Genomic DNA, 25,959 nt, shown 5'->3' with positions numbered 1-25,959 from the left:
CATGGCACCCCTACTGACTACTGTCAACAAAACAACGTCAACAACCGGGCGGTTCGATGATGGACCATCGTCATTGAAAGCTGACTGCCTGCTTCACTACCACTATCAAAGCTGATGAAAAGTCGGTTGAATTAGGGTAGATGGCCAGGTAAAGTGATAGCAAATAAGAAATGTTTATGTTGATTTATTATACCTGAAAATCATTTTCTCATATTTCAACGGTAGAAAAAATTGTTCTGTCTATAAATTCTTTGCAATAAATAAAAACCCTAGTACCTAATACCCAAAAAGCAAACAAAATCTTGAATTTTGCTTGGTCTATAGTGTGGTCATCTACCTTATCACGGCTATCGCCCAACTTGACTGAAAGCACTTCTTCATTCCGTGTGTGACTTTCTTCCAGTGAAGATTTGTTTTGTTGAAGGGGATCTCCGTCGTGATCAGTGAATTTGCATTTCTGTCTGTGCACAGCGAGTAGCCTTAAAACGCGAAAATGCATGACCAAAACAATGGCAAGGAACGGAAGGAAATCTCCGAGGTGCCACCGATGAGCCGCCTGTTCATCATCTGCGGCCGTAACGTGACCCAGGAAATGCTAACCAAGCACTTCCAGGACGATGGCGAAATCGAGGAGTGTGTTGTCATTAAAGACAAGAACACTGGCGTCGGAAAGGGAATTGCCTATGTAAAGTTTACCAAGACTTCTTCGGCTGCACGGGGTCTTCGCAAAAATGGTTCCTATCTGGATGGCGAAACGCGTCCGATTAAGGTCATGATTTCGGCAAGGTATGTACCCTGTTGGGAGACCAATAAAGTTTTCATTCATGAATAGGGCCGGTCGTAAAACAAAATGGCGTCGCCGGGTGGTGTTTCAATCGATATTATCTTATGTTACTTGATGTTACTTATCTCACGGCTACTGAATCAAAATCACCGGAAATTTTGGGTACTTATTCCCCAAGTCACACTTTTCTAGTAAAGAATTTTTTCCCGAAGGCCTCAGTTCATACAATTTTTTTTTAAATTGTCATTTAAATATCAGAAAATTTAATATTTTACGCTTATTGTCGATTAAATTAAAAACTAAACGTTTCCAATTTTTTCAGCTACCAGAAAAAGCGCGAAGAGGGCCATCCAGAAGAGGTGCATGAATACAAATTCCGTCGTCTTTTCGCCGTTGTTCCTAACTCCAAGAGCGAGGAAGCGATCAGAGAAGAGTTCAAAAAGTTTGGTGAAGTTACCCAAGTTCGCTTGGTACCAGATAAGAAGAACCAAAGCCAATGTGCTGCCTACATCACGTTCACCTCGTTCTTGGAGACCTCTCTGGCCATCGAAGGTTCCCCTGCAAGCTACCGGGCTAAATTTTGTCTTCCTCGTGAAGCTCTGAAGGGAAATGACAACGACAACAGTGGCTCTTCATCTGGCGGCTTTGCTAACCGGAAGCGCACTCACTCACCTCAATCGAAACGACAAGGAAGCGGTGGTGACGTCAAGTTGGTTGTCATTTGCAGCAGCGATCTGAACCAGGACCGCCTCTGGAGGATCTTTGACATTGCCCCCGGAATGAAGTATTGCAACATTGTCACCCAAAGTAAGCGTTCTTGTGAATTTGTCTGTCGGGACATGTTTAACTTTAATATTTTATTTTCAGATGACATTAACACAACCGCTTCCGTTGTCTACTGTACCCAAGAAGAAGCACAACGGGCAGTGGACAAAATCCATGGCCTGGAATACCCTATTGGAGAGCGAGTGATTGTGCGGTTCGAGAACGAATTCCGGGAAGAAGTAGTCACCAACGACGCACTCTCACAACTGGGACCACCAAAACCGTTGCTGAATCCCAATACCACCCAGTGTGCCAAGAAAGCATTCTTCATCTGCATGCCGGAAGCAATTCCCGTTCGAATGCTTCAAGATGCTTTCTGTCGCTTCGGAGATCTCATCAACGTAAATCTGGTGCCAAATAGGCGCCATGGTTATGCTGCTTTCGCCAGTGACATCGCTGCTGACCGGGCCATTCAACAGCTGCATGGAATGCAAATTGGAGATTGCCGGTTGAAGGTTCTTGAGTGCATGGAAAAGAATGATGGCCAAAAGAGGCAGCGCATGGAACACTAAACATCACAGAGCGGTAAGTACCAATAATTCCCGAAGAGTTCTCGGGTACTTGCTTTGGTAGATTTGTCTAGCTTTCATTTCAGAGTCAACCAAAAGGAGGAACATTTGTCCGCATATATTTCGAGTTCTATCTAACCATTTCTTTCCAGCTTCCGTTGAACCCACGGTACATTTTCTAACAAGAACAACCATTTTTTAATTTGTATCGTTCACAGAAATTTTAACTAAAAGACTCAGAGAACGCAACAGAAAGAGAACCACACATACTTGAACAATGATGGAACGATCCGCTCAGGTTGAAATAGAAAGTATTAAAATGAATCAATGCAACTGCAGAAATGATTTGATTTTACTTTCCGAAACCAACAAAACTAAAATACTGAACGTGAGAATCGTCGGCCAACAGTTTTACTCCTTACTTCTAATGGAACAATGATTGCTGAACTACCAAAACAAAAACTGAATAATTTAAGTTTCTGAAAGTCGTATCCACTTTACGAGTATAATGGATAAAATATATTTTCAAACAGTATGAAAACGGAAACTTAACAAACCAAAAACAAAATTGAAACTGTTTCCAGATAAGAATAATGGCAGAAAATGAACATAATACTATGCAATATCCTGAATTGTGGAAAAAAAATGTCTGAATAAAATATCCATCAAGCACTTAAAAATAATTAACTATGGTGTAATAAATTTGTATGATTCCAGTCGTGTTTATTTATCGGTTTACTAAATTTTAGTTTCGTTGAGTACGGCAGGAGTTCGTAACATAAGTTGGAACAATAAACGTAGTGGTTGATCCCCTTTAACAGCTGTTTTAACTGCTAGATATCCGAACAAGATAAACCCTTTTCCTAGTGATCTTCGTGAATCATTATGCTCAATTCATTCCCAATTTTATCGATTTTTTTTGTTAATGTTTTATTGAGTGAAGCCCTAAAAACTTTAAATATTTTCGAGTGTTAAAATATATCGGTCGAACCGAACACCTGAACTCGATTCCTTTTGAATTTTTCAAATCTATAAGTTAGTTTTTTCGAATAGTTCTTCGACATTCTTCATTTTATCCTAAAACTATATCTTTCATAAAACGATTAATGCAGTATCTATTGAAAATCTTCTATTATTCGTTGTCACATTCAATTTGCTAACAATTTCATAGCAATAAGAGGAATATGAGCGCATGAGGTAGGTTTTGCAAACGCCTCTAACTATTATCTATCAATCAATCAATCTTACGAATCTTAAACGCGTGAGTACTCTTGTGATGTAAGTTAACCATTTTACTATGCTATTATTTTTACTGACTTAGTGTTTAGTTTAAAAAAAAATTAGTCCAGAATCGCAACATTAATTGAACTATAAAAAAAACATTTACATATTTGACTAAATTTTGAATCATTAAAAGGATATAACGGAAAAGTTCAAATGGTGGCAAAAAACCTCCCCGACGGGGAATCGAACCCCGGTCTCCCGCGTGACAGGCGGGGATACTGACCACTATACTATCGAGGACTTGTCAACATAGACGCTTAAAGAGCATGAGTTTCCAGGAGATTTAATAACACCATATTCTACGGCTAAAATCATGGCATAACCACAGATCACTTTGACATGATACAACAAAAATCCGATCATTTTCTGTCTAATTAAACACCTATCGTCGGTATTGCGAACCTTGCAAAATTTGACAAAGATTCCCACTAGGACAAATTTACCTGTTTGGCTCGATAGTATCGTTGAAATTGCGTATTTTTTTTCTTGAAAGTTGGGTGGCACTTTCCAACTGGGAGTAGCATTTCAGCGATCAATGCAAACTCTGGAATCGATATTGCGACTGCTAAAAAAAATTAACCAACAAACGAAATCGAGTGTCCAGTCAGTATGATCGGTGGTATAACGGTATAACTGCCCTAATTTTAATGCATTCTTTAAAAAAAAAAACTCTGTTCAAATGCGGGTGCGCTTTTGTCAAATACGGTTATTCTATACAGTGTGTATTGATGAAGCTATTCTGATATTTTATCGTGGTTTCATAGACTATTTTTTATGGTTTGCTTCTTCCACACTCGGCAACTTGAACTGCGATTTCGGTTGATGAGACTTGTTTATGTTTACTTTTTGGTTGCAGAAAGTCTTCCATACTTGTCGGGAGGCTTGAGACATGCATCTCTTCGCCTAGTCGAAATCACAGTTCAAGTTGTCGAGTGTGGACGCATCTTTAAATTGAATTCCTTCTTCTCTAGTACGATGGACTAATGTCAAAACTTTCGGATACATAAACAACATGTTTATCATCAACATAAAATCTGATGATGAATGATGATGATTCTGATCATCATATCGTCTGCTATGCTTGGAAATGCGCATGTATCCTCCGTCTGGGTTGGAGTATTCGGTTAATTTCGAAGAGAAATATATGTACAACCTTATTTCCCCTTCCAACACCAAGGCATCGGTGGTTCAGTGGTAGAATGCTCGCCTGCCACGCGGGCGGCCCGGGTTCGATTCCCGGCCGATGCAACGATCCTTTTTTTTTGTTGATGGAATATATCTTTACAATTTTTTTCATGTTTGTCGATATCATTTGTCTAAAAAAATTTCCTGTAAGATTGTGATAAATTGTTTAATTTAATTTTAATTATATTAGAAAGGGATAGACTTTCATAGAAGTTTTAAAAAAACCAATAATTTGGAAAATTTAGAAAACAACGTTTTGTTTCTGTAACTTTCACGGACAGACGTATTTTGTAATAAAATTAAATACTAGGATGTAGAGACAATAGATATCTTTTAGAGGATATTTTAACACATAGAGATCCAAATACGAGATATTTTTTCTTCTTTTTCTAGATGACCAATTTAAATACCTTAAATAATATTCTTCAAAATCTAACACGACAATTTGCGTAACGGGAAGAACAAATTTATTGAATTTGTGTTAGTGGTTTATTCGTAGAACATAATTTTTTTCCAAAGATGGCATTTTTTCGTGGCCCTCAATATGTTCCTAATTTGCCGCACAATAACGAACACTTGCAATATATTTTATTACAAAGATTGGGCAAGTATTAATAAAAAGTAAAATCTTAAACTAGTTACAAGTTGCAACTGAATAATTTGTTGACAATACAGAAGTTGTAAAATGATGCAAAATAACCGACAATTTTGGAATTCCTCAAAGTTTTTAGAAAATTTTCATTACAAAATCCTTGTTAAAGATTTTTTTTTTGTACTTTCCACAAATTTGGCCTCTTTATTAAACTACTGCTTTGCTCAGTACACCTTTACTGCCGTTCTAAGCAAGAATGTCCCATGTGACTTTTGGGTCATTTTCACTTTTTTGCTGGAAACGGTTTCTTTTAGTGTTAACTTTCGAATAAAAACACAAACAAGTATACTTTGTTCTGAACTTATACGAAATTTTCATCAAGGTGGTTGTCTCTATGTTGATATTTCTACGCAAGAATGTCACACTAGAGAAAATTCTATAAAAAATGCAAATTTCATCGAAAAATTGTCTTGAGATGTTGAAACTGTTGAATTTAATGTTATTCACTGAAAAGAACACTAAAATAGATGGCAGAGGAGGAGCGAGAAGACTTGAGTGTTTTATTCAGAGAAATTTTCACTAAACACTTTTCGGTAGGCACTACTTACAAGATCCATACTCAACTATACACTCATCCGAAAAGCAAACTTTAAATTCACCTGGATTTTCACGTAGGCGCTGATTACGTGAATTTTTGCTTGACTTACGTGAATCACTTGGATGTTAATACAAATTCACTTGATCCGTACGTGAAACTCACATAGCCGTTTGCTGTCAAAACAAAGACACATTCGATTTACGTGAAAATCCAGTGGTCCGCCAAGTACAAAGGGACTTAGTACATTCTAGGTGATGTTCACGTAGCCCTGAATTACTTATTCACGTAAAATCTATGTGAAAGAATACAGTATTAAATATGGCGCGGATACAACAGTTGGTGCTATCAAAGAAAGAAATTTAAGATGATGGGGAAGCTGATTTTACGTGAGTAGACAAATTTTGGTTGTGTATTCGTTATTTAAATATTCTGCTATTTTTTACAGAGCTTGGAATCGGGAGGACGGCCAGACGACCACTATGGAGGAAACCCAAATGCCAATTTCGTAAGGATTTTAATTTTTTTCTATAAGTGAAGTTCAATAATAAGAGAAGTACAATTATTGTTTAAAATAATACGTGATGTGTAAATTCTAAAGTGAATTTAAATAGTGTATTGTGTCTTGGAAACAATAGAATGTCCTGCTAAATAAACACATTTTTTTATTTTAAAGATCCGAAAAAAGCTTAGTTTATAGTTTACTGAATTCTACGTGAATCACACGTAGCAGAACGAATTCCTGGTTACATTCGATCTACGTTTTTCTCACATACAACTCATACAAAAATTATGTGAATCCTGCTTGCTGCGCGAGCTCTGTTTGCTACCTGAAATTCACGTAGGTTCCACGTGATTTTCATGGTGGCAAAAATCCATGTACATTTTCACGTAGCGTTCATGTGAAAAGTTGTTTCGGTGTACATTTTTCTAAACAAAGAGGGTATTTCTCAAATAACGGTTTAGCATGAGTTTTTGGGAAAAAAATAAACTACGCAAGATTTTAAAATGATAGAAAAATTGTAGCCGTGTGACAGTTTTTCGTAGAACTAGCATCGGAATGCGTTCTGATTCTACGCAAAAGTGTCACACGGAGCATTTTTGGCTATAATTTGCGGTTTTTTTCTGTAGGAAATGTAATTTTTTTGGCAGAAAACATTGTAAAATGATTAACTTGAACTGTTCACTACGAAAAAACTGTCGGTGAATTTTTAGTTTGAGAGAAAAATTGGAAATATAGGTGATATTTCAATCGCGTTTTTCTCGTTTGCACGTTTTTCCACATGGGACAATCTTGCTTAGAACGGCAGTTTACTAAACGAAAAAAAAAATACTTTATAACAAAAATGGTAACTTTGATTCAAAAATATTTGGTTTTTCCATTATCGTGAAGGTTCTACGGAATTTTTCAAATTTTGATTCATTTCGGCGACTTGAAAACGCATGATTAGTATTCGGCGTTTCGAAACTTTTATGTTTCGAAACATTTTAGGTAAAAGCTTTTCATGATGAAAACTAAACTGTTTCCAATCGCGTTGTAATTTAATCCGCTACTCAAATAATATATTTTACAAAATTTAAGTTATAAACTTCTTCATGAAAAATCCAGGTTTGCTATCGAACCGGGAATACCGAAACAACTTTGGAATTTCATCGCGTCACCGGCGAACCGAAAGAAACCGGGAATCTCGGCACATAAAGGAAAAATTGTCATGTTTAGAAATGTTTCACGGAACTTCAAAAATATCTTCAAATTAATTTGTTTAATGTAAGAGTAGTTTCGACAGTCTTGATATAGATTTACCTCATAAAACAAATATTTTCGTTTATTAGTAAAAAGAACTAAGTTTTAATCGCTTAAGCATTTATGTTAATATCTGATATTTTTCACATTTCTGTACAAACTGAATCTTTTATAGAAGGTCCAAAAATCCTCAAAACCATCGAAATTGACAAGATTCAGTAAACCGGATTCGTTTTTGAAAAATCGTCGAAATTGTGGGGCGAAACAATGAATATCTAGATGCCAATTTCGTTGGATTGGGTGCAGAGTTTTATGATAATTTGTCAATTTGATGCGAAAAACTACGTCAAAGTATTTATTTGTCATGATTTCAAGTTTTTGGAAACAATTGTTAGAAATCTTTGGGCTTTACATTGAATTTTGCTTTTTCACCATGATTTATCTAAACAATCAGATAACGAAAAATCGCTAGCAATCTTGAAAATCGTTAAAATACTTTAAAAGGTGTTAAAAAGTATTCTCTGCATAATGGCCGTAAGAATTTATAATCAAGTTTTGATGATTGAGTAAGTTTATCCAAGAGTAACAATCTTGACTCAAAATTGATTACACAACCTCGAAAACTAATACCAGGTTCAGAATTCTTATACAGTTTAAAAAAAACTCTCTTATTGATAGAAATTCAGCTCTGAATGTTAGATTTTAAATTAGACTAAACTCATCTCGGAGGTTTTGGTTCCATATTATATAAATCAATATTATATTTCTGTTTTCGTATTTTGGATTCTGTATCCAGTTTAGAATTTTTGTTTTCAGTTCGAATATTATTATTTATTTATTAATGATCCCGCGCCGATCCTCCGGTGCATAGGGCAGTGGTAAAAGACCTCCACTGTAGACGATCCGGAGCCAGCGTCTTCACTTGGTCCCAATCAAGATTCTCGTCGACAGTTCGGATTTCAGCGGCTAGGCTTCGCCGCCACGAGTTTCTGGGTCTGCCTCTTCTTCGATGACCTTCTGGATTCCAATCTAGCGCCTCTCTGCAAATCTCGTTTTCATCTCTTCGCAGCGTGTGCCCAATCCATCTCCACTTACGTTCCCGAATCTCGATTTCTAGCGCCTTTTGATGACACCGGCGATGTAGTTCATCATTCGAGATCCAGTTGCCAGGCCACCAAGCGGCAGGCAGGCAGCGGTTTACAAATACTTGCAGTTTTCGCGTCGTTACCGCATATGTGCACCAAGTTTCGCACCCGTACAGCAATACGGATTTGACGTTTGAGTTGAAGATTCGGATTTTCGTTCGTAGAGAGATCTGGCGTGACTGCCAGATGTTTCGGATACTCGTAAACGCAAATCTGGCCTTTCTGATCCGTGTTTCGATGTCTTTTCTGGTACCACCATCAGGCGTAATCTGGCTACCAAGATACTGGAAGCACTCCACTTTCTCAACTTGTTGCCCAGCTACCATGAAACTGGAGGGATTTCCTGTGTTGATCTCCATCGACTTGGTCTTTCCGACATTGACTTTGAGACCTGCTGCCTTGGAACTTTCGGTGAGGTCGTCGAGTTTGCTCAGTTCGAATCATCATTAAAAATAAAAAAATAAAAAGCTGTTTTGAAATCCTGGTAAAATATTGTTTTCCACTTCATGCAAAATTTGATTCATTATTTTTTGAAACTCATTTGCATTTTCAATATTTAGAAAACAATTTTCCGAACTTGATTTCAAAGTAGTCGAAGATTCCTTTGAATTCAGCTACAGTATTTGAAAGACCCAAAGACTAGTATTTCACTAGCTACTTGCAAGCATCCTCAGTGGGTTATCGACTATGCTAGCTGTAGGAAATAAAGGATTAATATTGAATTTGACAAAAAATGGCATCACTTCATCATTGAAGTGGGCGTACGAATACCAAAAAAGAGAACTTAAGAAAATGAGAGAGAGAGAATTCTCTGAAAGCCGATTTCAATGACAAGCATCCTCATTCAGTTAAGTAAATTTGGAGATGACAGACGCGCGAAATTTCAAAGTGAAAAAACGGTTTTGCAAGCTTATCTAAAAGGATACTACAATGGCGCAGTTGGTAGGTGAGTTTCTAGCCTTGTTTTGTTGATTCGGCATGAAGTGAATTTTGTTCGTAAGTCGCAGTGCAAGCTATTTAATAAATGGATATCGAGGATATGCGCAGCTATTTTCGGTGACAAATGAATGGAGGTACAACAGTCAAAAGAAACAATTATTAAAAATGACGGAAAATTATACTTATCGATGTTCCATCGATGTTCCAGATAATGTTTACCAGTGTTAAGCACAGAGTGCTTTTGTGATAAATTCTGGCACGGAGTGCCCTTTTAAGAAGCATCAAATGAAGTACAGAGTACTTGGAGATGAATTGAGGTACAGGGTGCCTCAGAAATGTTCGGGTACAGGGTACCCATGAATACAAAAAAAAGGAAAATTATGGCACAGAGTGCCCTAAAGATATGCAGGTACAGAGTACCTTAAGAGTACAGAGTACTCTGTTCTGAGAAATATGGCACGGAGTGCTTTGATAATGAAAAGGTATGATGACATCTGTAACCGTTCGTTACACCCCAAAAATGTGTCCTCGACACATTCATTCATTTCGACTTCAACCCTGACTTAGAAACGTCAAAGTCATCGACACTCAAGGGCTCTCAGGGATTCTTCCCGTTTTACCGCTTTCCCTACAACAGCACGCAGCCACCTCTCTCACAAGAGAATTTCCATGGGCGGAGGAAACTCTACTGTTAACACGGGGAAGTGCTATCACCCAAACAACGACACACGTATCTTAGCTTACTCTGTAGTTGTAAATTTTTGTGTGTCGGTCGGATTTTCATAGCTTGCGCAATATCGACCAACGAAATGCAAGGTCTTTCTGTCCTCGAGCTCCTCAGAGTAAAGTTGTGCGCGCCGTGTTAAACGTTAAAGTAAAAGTTATTTTATATCACGTTTTATAGGTGTAAAAATTTCTTAAAGTTCTTAACTAAATTACAGGCTAATTAAAAACGGGCAAATAAATTAAAACACTAAAAACGATCACAAGCTAAAAGTCGTTACTACGAGTGAAAGTTACTAAGGAAAAGTACGGTTAGTTTACAAGCTAAACACAACATGCGGTCAGTTAAAAACATAGTTAAATTACGTTCTATTTTTATATTAAACAGCTACAAATTCGACTCGAAGATTACAATCACAAAACGAGAAACGAATTAAAACCGAATATACATAAAAAGGTAACATTTGTGCAATGTACACAATCAAGTGTTAGTTTGGTGACACGAGGTGTCAAAAAAGTATTAAAACGTTATTCCTATGCTAAACAGATTAAAAATACGTTAAACAGTACAACGAGGAAAAACAAACAAATTAACATTATATCCTGAAGAAAAAGGTAAAAATATGTAAAAATGTATTATTGTATTTTCGTGAAACATTGTATAAACCATGCGGTGAAAGATGTGACGTAACAAGTTGACTAATGTATCTGGTCAGGTCCAGAGGACCTTTTTCTTTTCGTTTATAACCTCAATCTCAGGAGCATCCTCGACGGGTCGCGGTTTAAGACGAAACCGAACCCGCGTTCCGTGGACAGAAAACTGATTGCCGCTGGTGGACATAACCTCTAAAAGGTCCGCCATCCCACATAATCATCATCAAGTTGATTCCAACACCATTCGGGACGCCGAATTGGGTGTGGATCTTCTGGAGTAGCTGCCAGTCGGAGGATCCAGTTTCCTGAACCAGAATGTATAAACCTTAAACCTAATCATAAAACCGCAAGTATGGACCGAATTGTGACGTCAAGTTTAGGCTCTGTGCAGCCAATAAATGTACCACTAAAAGTTTTTAAAACCAAGCCCCCCTGTATTAGTTTTTTACCAAGAATGATTTACACCCATATTTCGATCTTTCTACCGTATTCCGTCGTTCTCTAAAAACAACCCTCTGAAGAGTTCTCGCATTTTGGTCTTCAATTAGATTAGATTCCACATACATCTGACAACGGTTGGTAGCATGCGAGGTACCACCCGTGATTTAACATTTAGCTCGATTCCCCCATTTGGACATCACTGTTTGAGTTCGACTCAAGAGGGAATAGCCCGTGTTGAAAAATCCTATAACGACCCTGAGTTCTATCCACCCCACCCACTAATCCAAAATATAAACAAACCACCCACCCGCTGAGCAACCGCGAGTTACACATCAGTGAGTACAGAGTGCTCTGACTAAAAAAAAAAATACTATGGCACAGAGTGCCCTGGACACGTTTGAGATACGTGGTAGACGTTGTCGCAAGTTTGTCCCTCTAGTTTTCTACTTTGTATCTGAATTGAAGTGAATAGGTTGAGGTTACCGTGAGCGTGTGTGATTCGGTGGAAAATGATGATCGAATTTGTGTTGAAAGCCGGTGTTTGAAACATGGAAGTCGCTAAACCGGAAGTGAATGGCAACCCGTTGCCCCAGCGGAAGCAGAATAACTAGGGCGGTCCACAAGGAGGCCAGCAGCAGGGCAACCAAAACCAAAACTAATTTTTTGATTAATAATTCATTTATTTCTATTAGGAAAAAACTATGCAACACTATAGACAAAACAGAAAAATATGGTAAAAAAGGATATATGCCAGAAAGAGGTTTCGAGTTTTTCAAAACAGAATCATTTAAAGATAAAAAAAAACTATCGAATTGTATTTTGGAATATAAATCAAACAATTAAAAAAAAAAAAAAAACTTCAAAAGGTTTTGAAAGAAATCTTGTTAAATATTCTTCATTGTTTGAAAAAGAAATCAAACCACTGTAGAGAAGGGGGGTAATGTAGGAAATAAAGGATTAATATTGAATTTGACAAAAAATGGCATCACTTCATCATTGAAGTGGGCGTACGAATACCAAAAAAGAGAACTTAAGAAAATGAGAGAGAGAGAATTCTCTGAAAGCCGATTTCAATGACAAGCATCCTCATTCAGTTAAGTAAATTTGGAGATGACAGACGCGCGAAATTTCAAAGTGAAAAAACGGTTTTGCAAGCTTATCTAAAAGGATACTACACTAGCAAGTAGCTAGTGAAATACTAGTATTTGGGTCTTTCAAGTACTGTAGCTGAATTCAAAGGAATCTTCGACTACTTTGAAATCATAGTTTCATTCAGCTAAGAGGTTCTTCAAACCTTTGATTATTAGTTTCCGAATTCAACAATTTGTTCGTATTTAGATCCGAAGTAAGCTTACTTTTTATGCAAAATTCATACAAAAAAAAACCTTAGAGTGGCGATTCAGAATTGAAAACTTAAATTCAGATTTATCATTCGAAATTGATGTTTTAATAAAAATTCACAGATCGAATAAAAAATAAATAATTGAACTTATGCACAAATCCAGTTTTACAGTCAAGATAAAAATATCAAGATGAATATTTTGTTGAGGAATTCAAAACGCAAGAGATCGCAGGCATTTTGATTGTGGTTTCAATTTCACAATTCAAAATTTTCAATTAAACTCAGTTTGTATACACAACTCATCTGAAAATCACAAATTTCAAGAACACAAAAGTAGAATTTGTATTTAATTTTGCAAGTTTTGTTTTGTGGAATTGGTTTTAATGAAAAATATTTGCTGATAAAGAAACATAAAATACTCACTTAAAAAAAAATGCAAGAAATTTTACATTTTCTTGGTGTATTGTAAAAAATATTGCAGTTGCAAATTTGATTCGTGTTTGCAACAGTCATTAGAAAATTTTATTTATTTTCATCGATGATTGAAATCTTTGGATTTTCTCAAGAGTTTGGTGGACTCAGCTTATGTGATCCGAGCATAGAATAAGTTTTTTTTAAAGAAACCTACCCTATGTTCTATTCAAAGCTTTTTCTACCAGATTCTTCAGCAAAATCAAAGATTTTAACCATCGATGAAAGTAAGTTCCCTATTATGTTTCTTAACGCTTCAAGTAGCATACCATTGAAATCCAGAATAAAAATAAATTAAGTTTTTCTTCATACAATGAATGTTTGGCAAAAATATAAGTTATGATATAGGAAGTATAATCTATATATATAAAAATGAATTTCTGTCTGTCTGTCTGTCTGTCTGTCTGTCTGTCTGTCTGTCTGTTCCCTATAGACTCGGAAACTACTGAACCGATTTGCGTGAAACTTGGCAGGTGGAGGTATTGGAGGCAGGGGAAGGTTTCTATTATGGTTTGGGACCCCTCCCCCTAACAGGAAGGGAGGGAGGGGCCTCCCAAACAAAAGACAATTTTTTGCATAACTCGCGAACCAATCAAGCAAATGGTATCACATCTGGCATGTGGCGGTATTTGGGTACGAGGAATGTTTCTACGAATATTTGGTACCCCTCCCTCCTCTCAGTGGGGAGATAGAAAGGGGGAAGGGGGTCTACATTACCATTTTTCATATATCTCGAAAACCAATCAAGATATTGGAACCAAATTTGGCATGGGAAAAATATTTCAATGATTATTTTAGGCCCCTCCCTCTTTCCAAGAAGAAGGGGGAGGGGCCTCTTTTATAATATTCTAATTAATCAAAAACTAATAAAGCAAATGAAACCAAATTTTGCATGGGAAGGTATTTGGATACGAAAAATATTTCTATGATTATTGGAGACCCCTCCCTCTTTTCAGTGAGGAGATATAAAGGGGGAGGGGCCTCTCTTATAATTTTTTACATAACTCAAAAACTTATTGAGCAAATTGAACCAAATTTGGCATGGGCGATAATTTGGGAACGTGTGATATTGTATGATTGTTTTAGACCCCTTCCTTCTTCCAGCGGGGAAAAATGAAAGAAGGAGGGGAGTTTCATACAACTTTATCTGCATAACTCGAGAACTACAACAGCAAATGGAACCAAATGTGGCATGGAACGATATTTGGGTACGAGAAATGCTTCTATGAAATTTGGTATCCCTCACTCCTTCAAAGAGGAAGATGAAAACGGAGAGAAGAGGTCTCCCTTACAATTTTCAGTATAACTGGAGAGCTGATCAAGCAAATGGAAACATATTTGACATGTGAGGGTATTTGGATACGAGAAATGTTTGTATTATAAATGGAAGCCCCACCTTTTTTTCAGCGGAAAGATATAAAGGGGGAAAGGGGACTTCCATACAATTTTTTATCATAACTCGAGAATTAATTGAGCAAATGAAACCAAATTTGGTTTCATAAAGTATTTGAGTACGAAAAATACTTTTATTAATATTAAGTTCTCCTCACTCCATTCAATGGGGAGAACGGGGAGATGGTACTTTCTTTCAAGGTTATACATAACTCAAGAATTTATTTCGCAAATAAAAATGAGTTCTCAATTCATGCTAACGAAGCCAACAAATGGAAACAAATATGGCATGGAAAGTTACTTGGTTACGAGATATGTTTCTACAATTGTTATAGACCCTTACGCTTTACAGTGTAGAGAGGGGAAGAAAGGATAAAAGGAAAAAGAAAGAATGTAAAGCTCAAAAGCTTATCAATTAATGGAACTATATTTGATATAAGAGGATTTTTGAGCTCGAAAAAAAATGGCTATGATTATTAAAGACCACGACCTCCATTCAGCAGGGGATGATGAGAAGGACAGGGGGGCTCTCTTATCAGTTTTTAGCATAAATCCAGAACATATCAAGCAATATATTTTATAAGTAAGATTGTTTGCGTAAGATAAATTTGAAACCCTCCTTTTTCAGGGCGAAGCTTAAAGGAACAGATAAAAAATCAGAACTTATAGATCAAGATTCAGAAAATAAGTTTAAGTAATCTTTGTATTGCAATTCGAAACTCCAGCTGCAGCTCTCATTCCATAGCGATTGATATTGAATTATGTTAAAAACTGATTCAAAATAATGCCTTTAAAATAATAATAAATTTTATAATTTCCAAAAATTCCATTTGTTTTTGAAAGGTGTAGCAAAGCACACCGGGTCAGCTAGTAATAAATAAAAAATCCATTTATGTTATGACATTGACAATGTTTAAACCTTTTTTTACATAAATTGCAAAAATATACCTACCAATTTGTAGAAGTAAAAATTTTTTGGGTTGATACGTAGAAAAAGCATCTCAAATCACAAAGCGTCACAAAATGATTGAGATAAATCACAGAATAGCATAAAAAATGAAATTAAAAATCAACAAACGAAAAATAAGAATTGTAATGATAGCAAATAAAAAATTTAGTTCAAACAAACACATTAGCAATAACACTCTTCTTCAATTTAGAAAGACACTTATTTGTTACCTCATGTTATGTATTTATTTATTAGAGAGTAAATTTAATTTTTAATATTATGTTACACCGACAATGGATAGAACATTTTCACTACTAATAATGTGTACACCTAAGTTTCACGTAAGCAAACATCGAATTCTGCAGCACTGTAAGTTGAAATTTGTTTGATTTAAAAGCTTTTACGATGATTGTATGAAGCTTGTTGCTATTTACGCTAGAAATTGGTATTGAACTACAGTTATTTAAATGTTAGTTTTTTTTGTCACAATTTCAAAATGTTAAGATATTCCTTTATATTTTTTACATCACTTTTCTCTGTAGAAAATTGGGTTCTCCAACAATGAATTTAACTTGAAAGAAAATTTTATCTGCACCGTTCGTGTTGAGTGGAGCGATAAGATTTCAAATTGATTGCAAAGACAATCAGTCCTCAAATTGCACCGTTACGTATGTTTAAACTCGATCAGATTGGCTGTCATCTGGTGGACGCTTGCAGAAACAATCCGGCGGGCAAGTAGCAGGAGCACTCTCTGCGGGGCAGTAAGAGCAACGCTGCTGAAAATCATCGCTGAAATAAGAGTCAAAAAGCATAAAATCTTATGAATGCATCTGTAAAGCAAATTCCATGATTATTCAATCATTGGATCTATCGGTTATGGAAAGAAGGCATTTAATATAAATTCTCGATGTGAATCCTGGTCTTTGATCGATGCTCTGCAAGCAGATGATGCTGTCTGTCACTTTCGGTAGTTTCCAAATTTTGAATCGGTTCTCGTGCTGAAAAGAACGAAAGATTAAACTCTTCAGATTGTTTCACTACGGGAGATTTGTCATGAAAGCATGCTCATCTATCATTAACGACCTTAATTACAGCTCAATTTGGGTTTATCGGGAGCAGTTAAGGATCGTTAATTGAATAAATAATCACTGGCGCCTTAATTTGAATACAGTCGCAAACAAGCGTTTTACCTTTTCTCTAATCTGCACTGCACGTCATATGATTTCTTTTCTTCGAAGGGGTTTTTCCCGATGTTATCTGAAAACAAACCAAACATCTTAATTCGAAGTGATTCATTTCCAAAAGAAGCAAGAAAGAGGAGGTTTTTAACGAGGGAATTTGTTGTAGAGTCAGAAGCTGTCGGAAAAAAGGTCGACGGCATAAGTGTGGCTTTAATTTACCAGAACAGTTTTGTTGTGATTTCTCAGGAGGTAAAGTTCTTTTCTGCGATGAGGAGGGGATTTTCCGCCCGAGAAAATCGGGAGGAAAATTTGAACTGAGCTGGTCCAACCAGCTAACGGAGTAAGAAAAAGATAGGTAGGTAGGTACTTGACAAAAATAATAAAGAGCTTGTTATATGAAGGGTGTAATTGAATTGCTCGGATTATGCTAAGTCAAAAAAGCGATCAGTTTGGTCTTCCGAATTAAAATTTTTCCTTAAAAAGTTAGCTATTTTCTAGATTCTAGAATTTTTTTCATCCTTAAATCGATATCCTCGTAACTTGTAATATAACTCAAACCTGGAAACGTTGTAAAATAGTCTTTGAGATTTTTTTTTAAATTACTCTCTGTGAAATCGTTAAAATCTAAGAAAAGAAATCACAACCTCCTTTAACGTGAAGAAATCTTAGCAAGCGAAGAATTTTAATCTACACTCAAAACTTTAAATTCATAATCAAATTACGATAATAGAGTATGGTTAATCAAGAGTAACAATCTAGACTATAAACTAATACCAAAACCTCAGAAACCCATCCCAAGTTCAAAATTCTTTTTTTTAAGTTTCTCACTTGTTCATAGAAATTCTGATCTAAATATTAAATTTTCAATTCAATTTAACCCATTTCGGAGGTTCTGATCCCATAATTACCATAACCGAAATTGTATTCCTATTTTCGTATTTCAGATTCCGTATCCAGTTCAGGATTCTTGATTTTCAGTTTGAATAATCATGATAAATTAGAAATGAATGCTGCTATGAAATCCTTGTTCAATTTTTTTTTATAGTTCATATCAAATTTGAATCATGTTTAAATGTTGGAGATTATTTGCATTATTAATATTTTAATAATGGTTTTCTGAATATGAAAAAAGAAATATTTTGTTTTATATTCAAATTTGAAGTTCTGAAACTTAATTTTTACACAAAATTCAAACATTTTAAGCTTCGAAATGGCTTTCCAAAATTTCAAACTCAGATTCAGATCATTTGAAATTAATATTTTAATTCAGATTCACAAAACAGATTAAAAAAAAATAATTTAAAACGAAAATTTGGATTATACCTGAACAACAGAATTTGGATTAAAGATTCATGAATGAGGGCTCTAAAACTTGGTACATAAAATTCTGATTTGGAATAAGATTCGGGAATCGTATTTTTTGTACATTTCAGAAATCATATAGAAACTCGGATTCTGATTCGAAGCACTATATTTGAATTCAGATTCATAATTCAGATTCCGAATGCAGATTCTGTAAATTTATTTTTCGGCATATCGGTGAAAAGTAGTTCTGAAATTGATAAAGATGGATAGAGAAGTGAGAAGAAAATTTACAGATGTTGAAAAGAGCGAAAGAGCATTTTTGCGAGGAAACTTATTAACGTACACCATACTTTACCCTGCAACATTTCATTATTTAGGAGAAGTAGTACCGGGATAGAGGTGGCACTACCTTAACCTATACAATGAAATCTAGTTGGTCCGAAGTCTACATGTGGTGAACACGTATAGTCCGGACGGGCTGCAGATTCGAAATTCAGAAAAAGATCAAGCTTGTAAATAAATTTTACAGTCAACAAAAATTGTTGAGGAATTCAAGTGGTCATGAACTTAAGATTGCTTGTTAATTCAACTTCAAGATTTTAAGTTTTTAATCAAAATAAGTTTGTTAATACAATTTAGCAGAAAATTATAATTATTAATTAGAATTTGAGTTTTTGATGTATGCGAAAATTATGGCATTGCGTCTTTATGATAAATATTTGCTGTTAAATAAACATATACTTGATATTCAACTAAAAAATCTGTACAAAATTCTAAATTTTCTCGGTGTACTATTTAACATTATTAACACATTAAGGACATCAAAATTTGGCATTTTATATTTCAGAAACCAATAGGCAAAATTCTACTAATATACTTTATTCGAGGAACGGGGAGTGTTGTGCTAAGTTTTGTAAAATGTGGTTTCTTGATTAGCTTCATAACATTTGAATTATGCTTTTTAATGAAGCATACTAGCGACAAGCGAAAAAACGAGATATCTCGTATTTGGTCCGCAATGTGTTAAGTATTAATGTTAAAAAAAAAACAAATTTAAAACTAAAACCAACAATTATTCATTAATGGTTCATGTTGCATCAAGCAAATTTGATCCGAAAATTTGATGATTTTTATCTCTTACTTTTAAATAAAATTGATTTATTTTCATCAAAGGTTAAAATCTTTGAATTTGCAAAGTTGTCGGGCTATTTTGATTTAAGTGAACAATAAGTTTTATTGTGTTGTATGCCTACTTGGTTGAATGATTCAACTGAATCAAAGCAATCGAAAGATTCCTTTTAATTCAACCACAGTAAATGAAAAGTTCAGATACCGGTATTTTAAAAGCAACTTACCATCGATTGATCAATCGAAAATGCCCACTGAAGAAGATAGTAAGTTGCTATCCAAATACCGGTATATAAACTTTTCATTTACCGTGGTTGAATTAAAAGGAATCTTTCGATTGCTTTGATTTAGTAGAATAAGATTTTTATTTAAGAAATGGAAGGCTTTACTTAAAAAAAGCATATTTTATGCTCAAATCAACTAAGTTTAATCTACCAGACTCTTAAACAAATTCGAAGATTTTAACCATCGATGAAAAATTTTGCTCACCCTTTAGATTTAGAAGCAATTTTCTAGAGTTACGGTTTAATACGCTAACATTGAATGTAAAAGAAATTATAAATGTATAATCATATAGCTACAAACAAAATTTGTTTAATTTTTTTTTTCTATTCGTGCATTGTTGGGCAAAAAATCATAGGTAAAAATCAGTCATCAACCCCCCACCCCCCTCTCTTCATCCCGAAGTCGTTTCTTCCTACGGCTCTGAATAGAACATTTGTATTCCACAGCACTTATTTAATTTTTGTTGTTATATTATGTAATCGAGTTATCATTTAGTGATTACAAATTATGATGACGTGATTTTCCACATCATAAGCTAATTTTTGATTTTTTTTAATTCTCAGAGAGAATTCAAAAACCGAGCAAAATATATAAAAAAATAATCTTTTTCAATGCCATAAAAAACTTTACCCAGTTTGACGGATTGGCTTAATGATATTACCTTCGAAATTTATAATAATTTTATTATCCTATACCAATACTGTTGGTGTAAATTTTTTTTGGAAGAATCACCAATTTTGTATAATTTAGTAACTATTCTAAATTAATTCTAGTTACATATGATGGAATATGATTGTTTTGCATCACGCGTTTGTTAACATTAAAATTTCATATATCCAAACCTTTATTTGTTTATCCCTGATTGTATGCATCATTTTTATGCTTTTTCTTATAAAAGCATTGCTGACAGAAAAATGCAAAATATAATTCGAACAAAAATAAAAAAATCAACAATTGGTGTTTAATGCGCACCACATATTTATCCAAAACTTTAGGGGAGAATTGGGATACTTAATCCTCTTTTCTTATTTTCATAATATCTTTAAAAAAAATAAGCAACTCGCCTCTTTGGCATTTTCTAACAGCGAGTAATTTTAAATTTATATGCTCCAAAAGTTAGAACAATACACGAACCCATAGATAAATTACGAGGGTGAAAGCAGCTGGTAAATCCTTTAAATAAAGCGTACAAAAAATTAAATAAATAAAAATAGATAAACTAGAAAAATTTTCGTGAGACGATAAAAATTTTGATATTTTGTAAGTTAAAGGAGATTTCATCCTTCACTAAAGAGACTTTATCCTTTATTCAAGGATCCAGGCCCGTGCGAAGGCCCCGTCCATGGGGGGGGGGGGGGGGGGGTTTAAAAATTAAAAAGTATACCATAAATAAGGTAATTGATTTCTAAACAAATTCTTTCTTATGATCAACCAACAAACTTAAAAAATATTAAATTTTACTGATAAACTAAATCAAAGTTTTATGAAGAATTAATCACCGTAATATATGTTTGTTACTTTAATTTATCGGCCTTATCGGTGAAAAGTGATGTCCTTTCAAGTAGGGACATCTAAAGATAATGAATTTTTTATAGATGGGTAGAAGGTTATTTCATAATCTTCAGATGTCCCTACTTAAAAGGACATCACTTTTCACCGATAAGGCCGATAAATAAAAGTAACATAAATCGAAATTTAAAAAAAATCAGAATGCTTGTTTCAAATCAAAATGATGTTTCTTATTCGAAACTAGAAATTTGCTTGAAAATGAATTTAAAGCAGTCAAGTTTTCATATTTCAAACCAATATTTCCGAAACACCAGAAAAAGAATATAAATCAATATTTTGACTGAAGCTTCGTGCACAAGAGGCACAAAAATAGAACGATAAAATATAACACCAGTTTAAAAAAGAAAATCTGAATTCTCCAATAAATGTTAAATCAGTTTAAAAATTAACCATGATTAAAAACTGTTAGAAATGTGAAAATTATCGTCATTTATTATTGATTTTATTTTACATTTCTTTTCTTCATTTTCAGTGGAAGGAATGATTGAAAAATTCCGCTGTACTTTCTTCAACAAAAAAAAAAAACAATTTTGAGCTTAGAAGAATTTATTCAATAGTTGATAACTGAATTTTATTTGGAAAAAGAAGAAAATATTTCATTTTATTTCAAGACTGCCAGTGAACAAGTCAAAGATAAAACCCTTTTCTGTTTTAAAATTCTTACAGTTATTAAAGTAAAAAGATTAAAAAAGTTCTGAAGTTCAAAATAATAACTCTATATAATTATAATACAACATGTTCAATTAAACTGACAAATTACAGATTGTGAAATGATCAAAAAGAAATTGAAAAAATAAAAATAAAAATGATGTTTTCTTGTTAATATTGAATGCACAGTGTTTATATAAATTAAGTTAACATTGGCATTAAAATTTAACTTTTAAGTTGCTTCTTGAAATAACTTTCGAACTTTCTACAGATAAATTAACAATTATGATCGATTAAAAAAATGATTTAATATAATTTAACATTAAAATTCGGTGAATGTATTTGAAAATTAAAACAAAATATGAAGAAAAGTTTTTAAACATTGTAGAATTTTTTTTCAATAAACTTTTCTTACCATTTTAAAAACTAATAAATAGAATTTAATTGAATCAAAGAAACAGCATTTGGGTGCCTAAGATTGAATAATTTATTTGGTAGATTTAAGCGAACTATTTTTGTTTTGTTTGCTTAGTTTTTTGCTTTGAAAATATCTAAAACTCAATTTGATTTAAAACTGCATTCAACGCTTTCGAATGTGATGTTGAGCATATAGAAGAAAAAGAAACAAAAAATAAAATTGAGACTGTAATCGGTTTCATGAAGAACATTTCATATCAGCACGATGTTTTGTAAATCAAAATTTTAAGTATTAAAGTAGAGGATACTAGGTTTTAGATTTTATTTTGTTTATTCTGATGACCATCATGAGTCATGTTAAAGTCATGATACATGGCTGTTAATTTTATAAAATTAGTATTCGGTGAATCAATTTTGATGTTAAAATGGTTGACTTCAAACTCATAATTTGTTTTTTATTACACTTCTCAATAAAAATTCATTCTAAAGACGAGGTAGTGTTTTTGAATGTCAAGTTTAGGGTTTCAATAAAAATGTTGATTGAATTGCAAATTGAAATTTACAGTAAAAAAAATAGTTTGAATTCGTGAACAGCAATATATATGTAATTTCATAAAATGAAATGTCTCCAGTGCATTGGGTGAGTTAAGACCTTTTTCCGCCGGAGGCGAGAAATATTTCTGCCTTTTATGTCAACACTTATTTCACACCTTCTAAGATCAAGTAATTTCCCTTTACTACGTTGAAAATTGTACTTGGAAAAAATCTCCATGGGGGGGGGAAGGGGGGGTTAAACCCCTAAACCCCCCCCCCCCATTCGCACGGCCTTGCAAGGAGCCCTAACCCTTGGCAAAAATCAAGCAAAATCCAAAGATAAAAGATCCGTTGACTATTTTGTAAGTGTCAGACAAAGAGAATTCTTAAAGTATGTCTTCAACCATATATTCTTTGCATATTTGAAGGCGCAGTTATAGATAAAAAACTTTTTCTTGAGTCTTTTTTTTATCAGATAAATCTATACAAAAATATATATTTCTGTCTGTTTGTCTGTCTGTCTGTTTGTTCCTTATAGACTTGGAAACTACTGATCAGATTTACGTGAAACTTGGCAGGTGGGAATATTGGAGGTCAGGGAATGTTCCTATTATGGTTTGAGTTCCCTCCCTCTCACAGCAAGGGGAAGGGGGCCTTCCAAACAAACGACAAATGTTTGCCTAACTCGAAATCCGATCACGCAAATGGTGACGCGGAAGGGCATTCGGTTCGGGTACGCGAAATATTTCTAAAATTTTTTAAGACCTCTTCTACTTTCCAGTAGGAAGATAGGAAGGGGGATGGGGGTTTTCTTACAATTTTTTTTATAAATCAGAAACTAATCAAGCAAATGGAACCGAATTTGGCATGGGATTGTAATAGGGTACGATAAATGTTTCCCTAAATCTTTGGTATCCCTCTCCCCTTTCAGTGAGGAGATAGGGAGAGAAAAGGAGCTTCTATATAATTTTTAACATAATTTGAAAATTATTCAAGCAGTTGTAATAAGAGAAATATTTCTATGATTATTTGATATCCCTTCCTTGTTCCATTAGAAAGATAGGAAATGAAGGAGTGAGGTTCCCATTTAATTTTATTGCATATCTCGAGACATACTTATCTCGAGACAATATATGGAACCAAGTTTGGCATGGAGAGGTATTTGAGAACATTCAAGATTTCTATCGATATTTGGTACCACTCCCTCCTTCCAGTGTGGAGATATGGGAGGGGAACTCCTGTACATTTTTTTTTGCAAAAATTGAGTTTCTATCTAGCAAATGGAACCAAATTTAGCATGGGAGAGCAGATTATACGAGAACTGGTTATATGATTATTTGAAACCCCTCCGTTATTCTATTGGAGATATAGGAAGGGAGTAGGGAGGCTCCCATGCCAAAATTCACATGGAAAAGGATTAGAGCAAGCGAAATGGTTCTATCATTCTTTGAGTCACCACTCTTCTCCCAATAAGTGTCACTAGTGACTCACTACATGATTGTGATAACTGTGGAAGTACCGAAATTTCTTTTTTTTTTCAGGAGACTGATCCCTTATTATTAATTGTTAAAGTAATTTTAACAATACAATATTCAACCAATATTTAAGGCTTTTAATGGAAAAAACTTTGAAATACTTACATATGTATACGTGCATTTTTTAAACCCTGTTTGAATTTGAGAGAGTCATTCTATTGCTTCAATTCAAGTATATTTCAACAATTAAATATTATAAAGCATTTATACACTTCAAAGTGAACATAATTGTTATACTAGATAATCGTTATGAATTGTTATATGTATCAAGATTCCTTAAAATTGTGAAAATAGCATTCACTTTGAAAATAGCACTGTGAAGCTAATGCGAACGCACAAATAATTTGCAACAATTAATGTATGAAAAAGAGAAAAATCTTATTTTATTTTAATTTTTTTCTTGATGTACTCATCATTTCCAACTGTTCAAAATGCTTTTTAAGGAACAATAAAAAATCATGAAATGAAGGGTTAAGTCATGGTATAGTTATTGTTATTTTCAAATTATACCTCCACAATGGTTCAGTATAATGTTAGTTAGATAGAAGCACCCCATAAACCGGGCTAGTAAAAACTTACATTTTTTTTACAAAAGTGCTTTTACTTTTTGCCAACAACTTTGTTTTATTTTTTTTCTCTCAACCATGGTTTCTTACGAACTCAATTGAACGACAACGACTACGACAACTGATAATTTTTGAAGATATGTATACAAATGTTTTACGACATATGATACTTCAATTATGACAAAATCGGTTAACACTTGTTCCGGTGTTCGTAGAATCGGCGAAATCGGTTTACCTCATTAGGATGTTTCTTGGGCACGATGCTGAAAAGTACACTTGTAGCGAATATCGAAGTCTATCCAGTGACTTCTAATGAATTGAACCTTCATTCCTAACTCAAAAACAGGGATCCTATGCCGACAACTTATTCAGTTAGCGTGAGGTAAAACTCAAATTTAAAATTTTCGACAATTATTATCTCAAAGTGAACATGAAAATTCCTCACCTCCAAACGATATGATATCTTTTGTACACATGCTCTAAACATCAACTGCTGAACGCAAGAAACAATCACTGATCACAATGTCACTTCACTTACTGTCGAGGGAAAATGGATGAATTGTCTTCAGTGTCCTACTATCGCCCAACTGTTCTCATCACAAGACTGAATGAAACACTCAATCAAAAGACGCTGACGGACAAATGGAAACTGTTGAATATTTTAGCAAACAATCTGTCATCCATGCTCATCCGGGAACGATTCCGATGGATCAGCAAAACTTCCGGAACGATGAAAATCAGACAATAGATGGTGTATATTTCTTGTCACTTCCCATAAGGGCCTTATAACGTGTTCAACAGCGGAAACGTGTGGTTTGATGGGATTTCGAAAGTCTGCGCATGATACTGTTGCCAGCTATTCAACCACTTGTTGAACAACAGAATCGGTCGGTACATAGAAAGTAGCGCCAATCATCATAATGGTGGTGAGAATTTGTACCAGTCAGTTGCGAAGGTTACGACTTCATAGGAATTTTCAACCCTCCATCCGCAATGGCTTGCCTCGATGGACTCTTGTGTATGGCGATGGAATTTCCACCCTGCGACTGAAGCAACCGTTCTTTGCTGCCGCTTCACGATTGGCTGCCAAAGGTTTTTCCCCACTGGGGGCGTGTTTTTTCAATCCAATTCAATTAAGTGTGTGAATAATGTTGCGAGACTCCCATGCTTGTTGTTTGGTTTGGTGAGGTGCGGCTTGTTTGCTCATCGTTTGATTA

At 34.6% G+C, this 25,959-nt stretch overlaps 1 protein-coding gene, 1 long non-coding RNA gene and 2 other non-coding genes across 4 annotated transcripts; 2 read left to right on the top strand and 2 right to left on the bottom strand.

Moving 5' to 3' along the window:
• The first annotated feature begins 369 nt into the window (after positions 1–369).
• On the top strand, positions 370–2,936 carry LOC129745230 (RNA-binding protein 45-like). Its single transcript, XM_055738167.1, has 4 exons — positions 370–786; positions 1,107–1,591; positions 1,652–2,134; positions 2,337–2,936. Exons 1-3 carry the CDS (start codon positions 494–496, stop codon positions 2,119–2,121), a joined length of 1,248 nt encoding a protein of 415 aa, XP_055594142.1. The 5' UTR covers positions 370–493; the 3' UTR covers positions 2,122–2,134; positions 2,337–2,936.
• Positions 2,937–3,570: 634 nt separating this feature from the next.
• On the bottom strand, positions 3,571–3,642 carry Trnad-guc (transfer RNA aspartic acid (anticodon GUC)). The gene has a single exon. It is a non-coding gene; the product is annotated as a tRNA-Asp (tRNA).
• Positions 3,643–4,579: 937 nt separating this feature from the next.
• Positions 4,580–4,650, top strand: Trnag-gcc (transfer RNA glycine (anticodon GCC)). Its single transcript has one exon. It is a non-coding gene; the product is annotated as a tRNA-Gly (tRNA).
• An 11,155-nt stretch (positions 4,651–15,805) lies between these two features.
• LOC129747790 (uncharacterized) lies at positions 15,806–25,517 on the bottom strand. The gene is made up of 3 exons (XR_008737580.1): positions 25,188–25,517; positions 16,765–16,831; positions 15,806–16,572 (listed from the first exon to the last, which is right to left on the bottom strand). It is a non-coding gene; the product is annotated as an uncharacterized LOC129747790 (long non-coding RNA).
• Between the last annotated feature and the right edge of the window lie 442 nt (positions 25,518–25,959).

Source organism: Uranotaenia lowii, chromosome 2 (genome assembly GCF_029784155.1).
Source record: "Uranotaenia lowii strain MFRU-FL chromosome 2, ASM2978415v1, whole genome shotgun sequence".
Classification (NCBI taxonomy): Eukaryota; Metazoa; Arthropoda; class Insecta; order Diptera; family Culicidae; genus Uranotaenia; species Uranotaenia lowii.
Note: the sequence above shows the minus strand (reverse complement) of the source record. Positions and strands in the feature narration are given on the sequence as shown.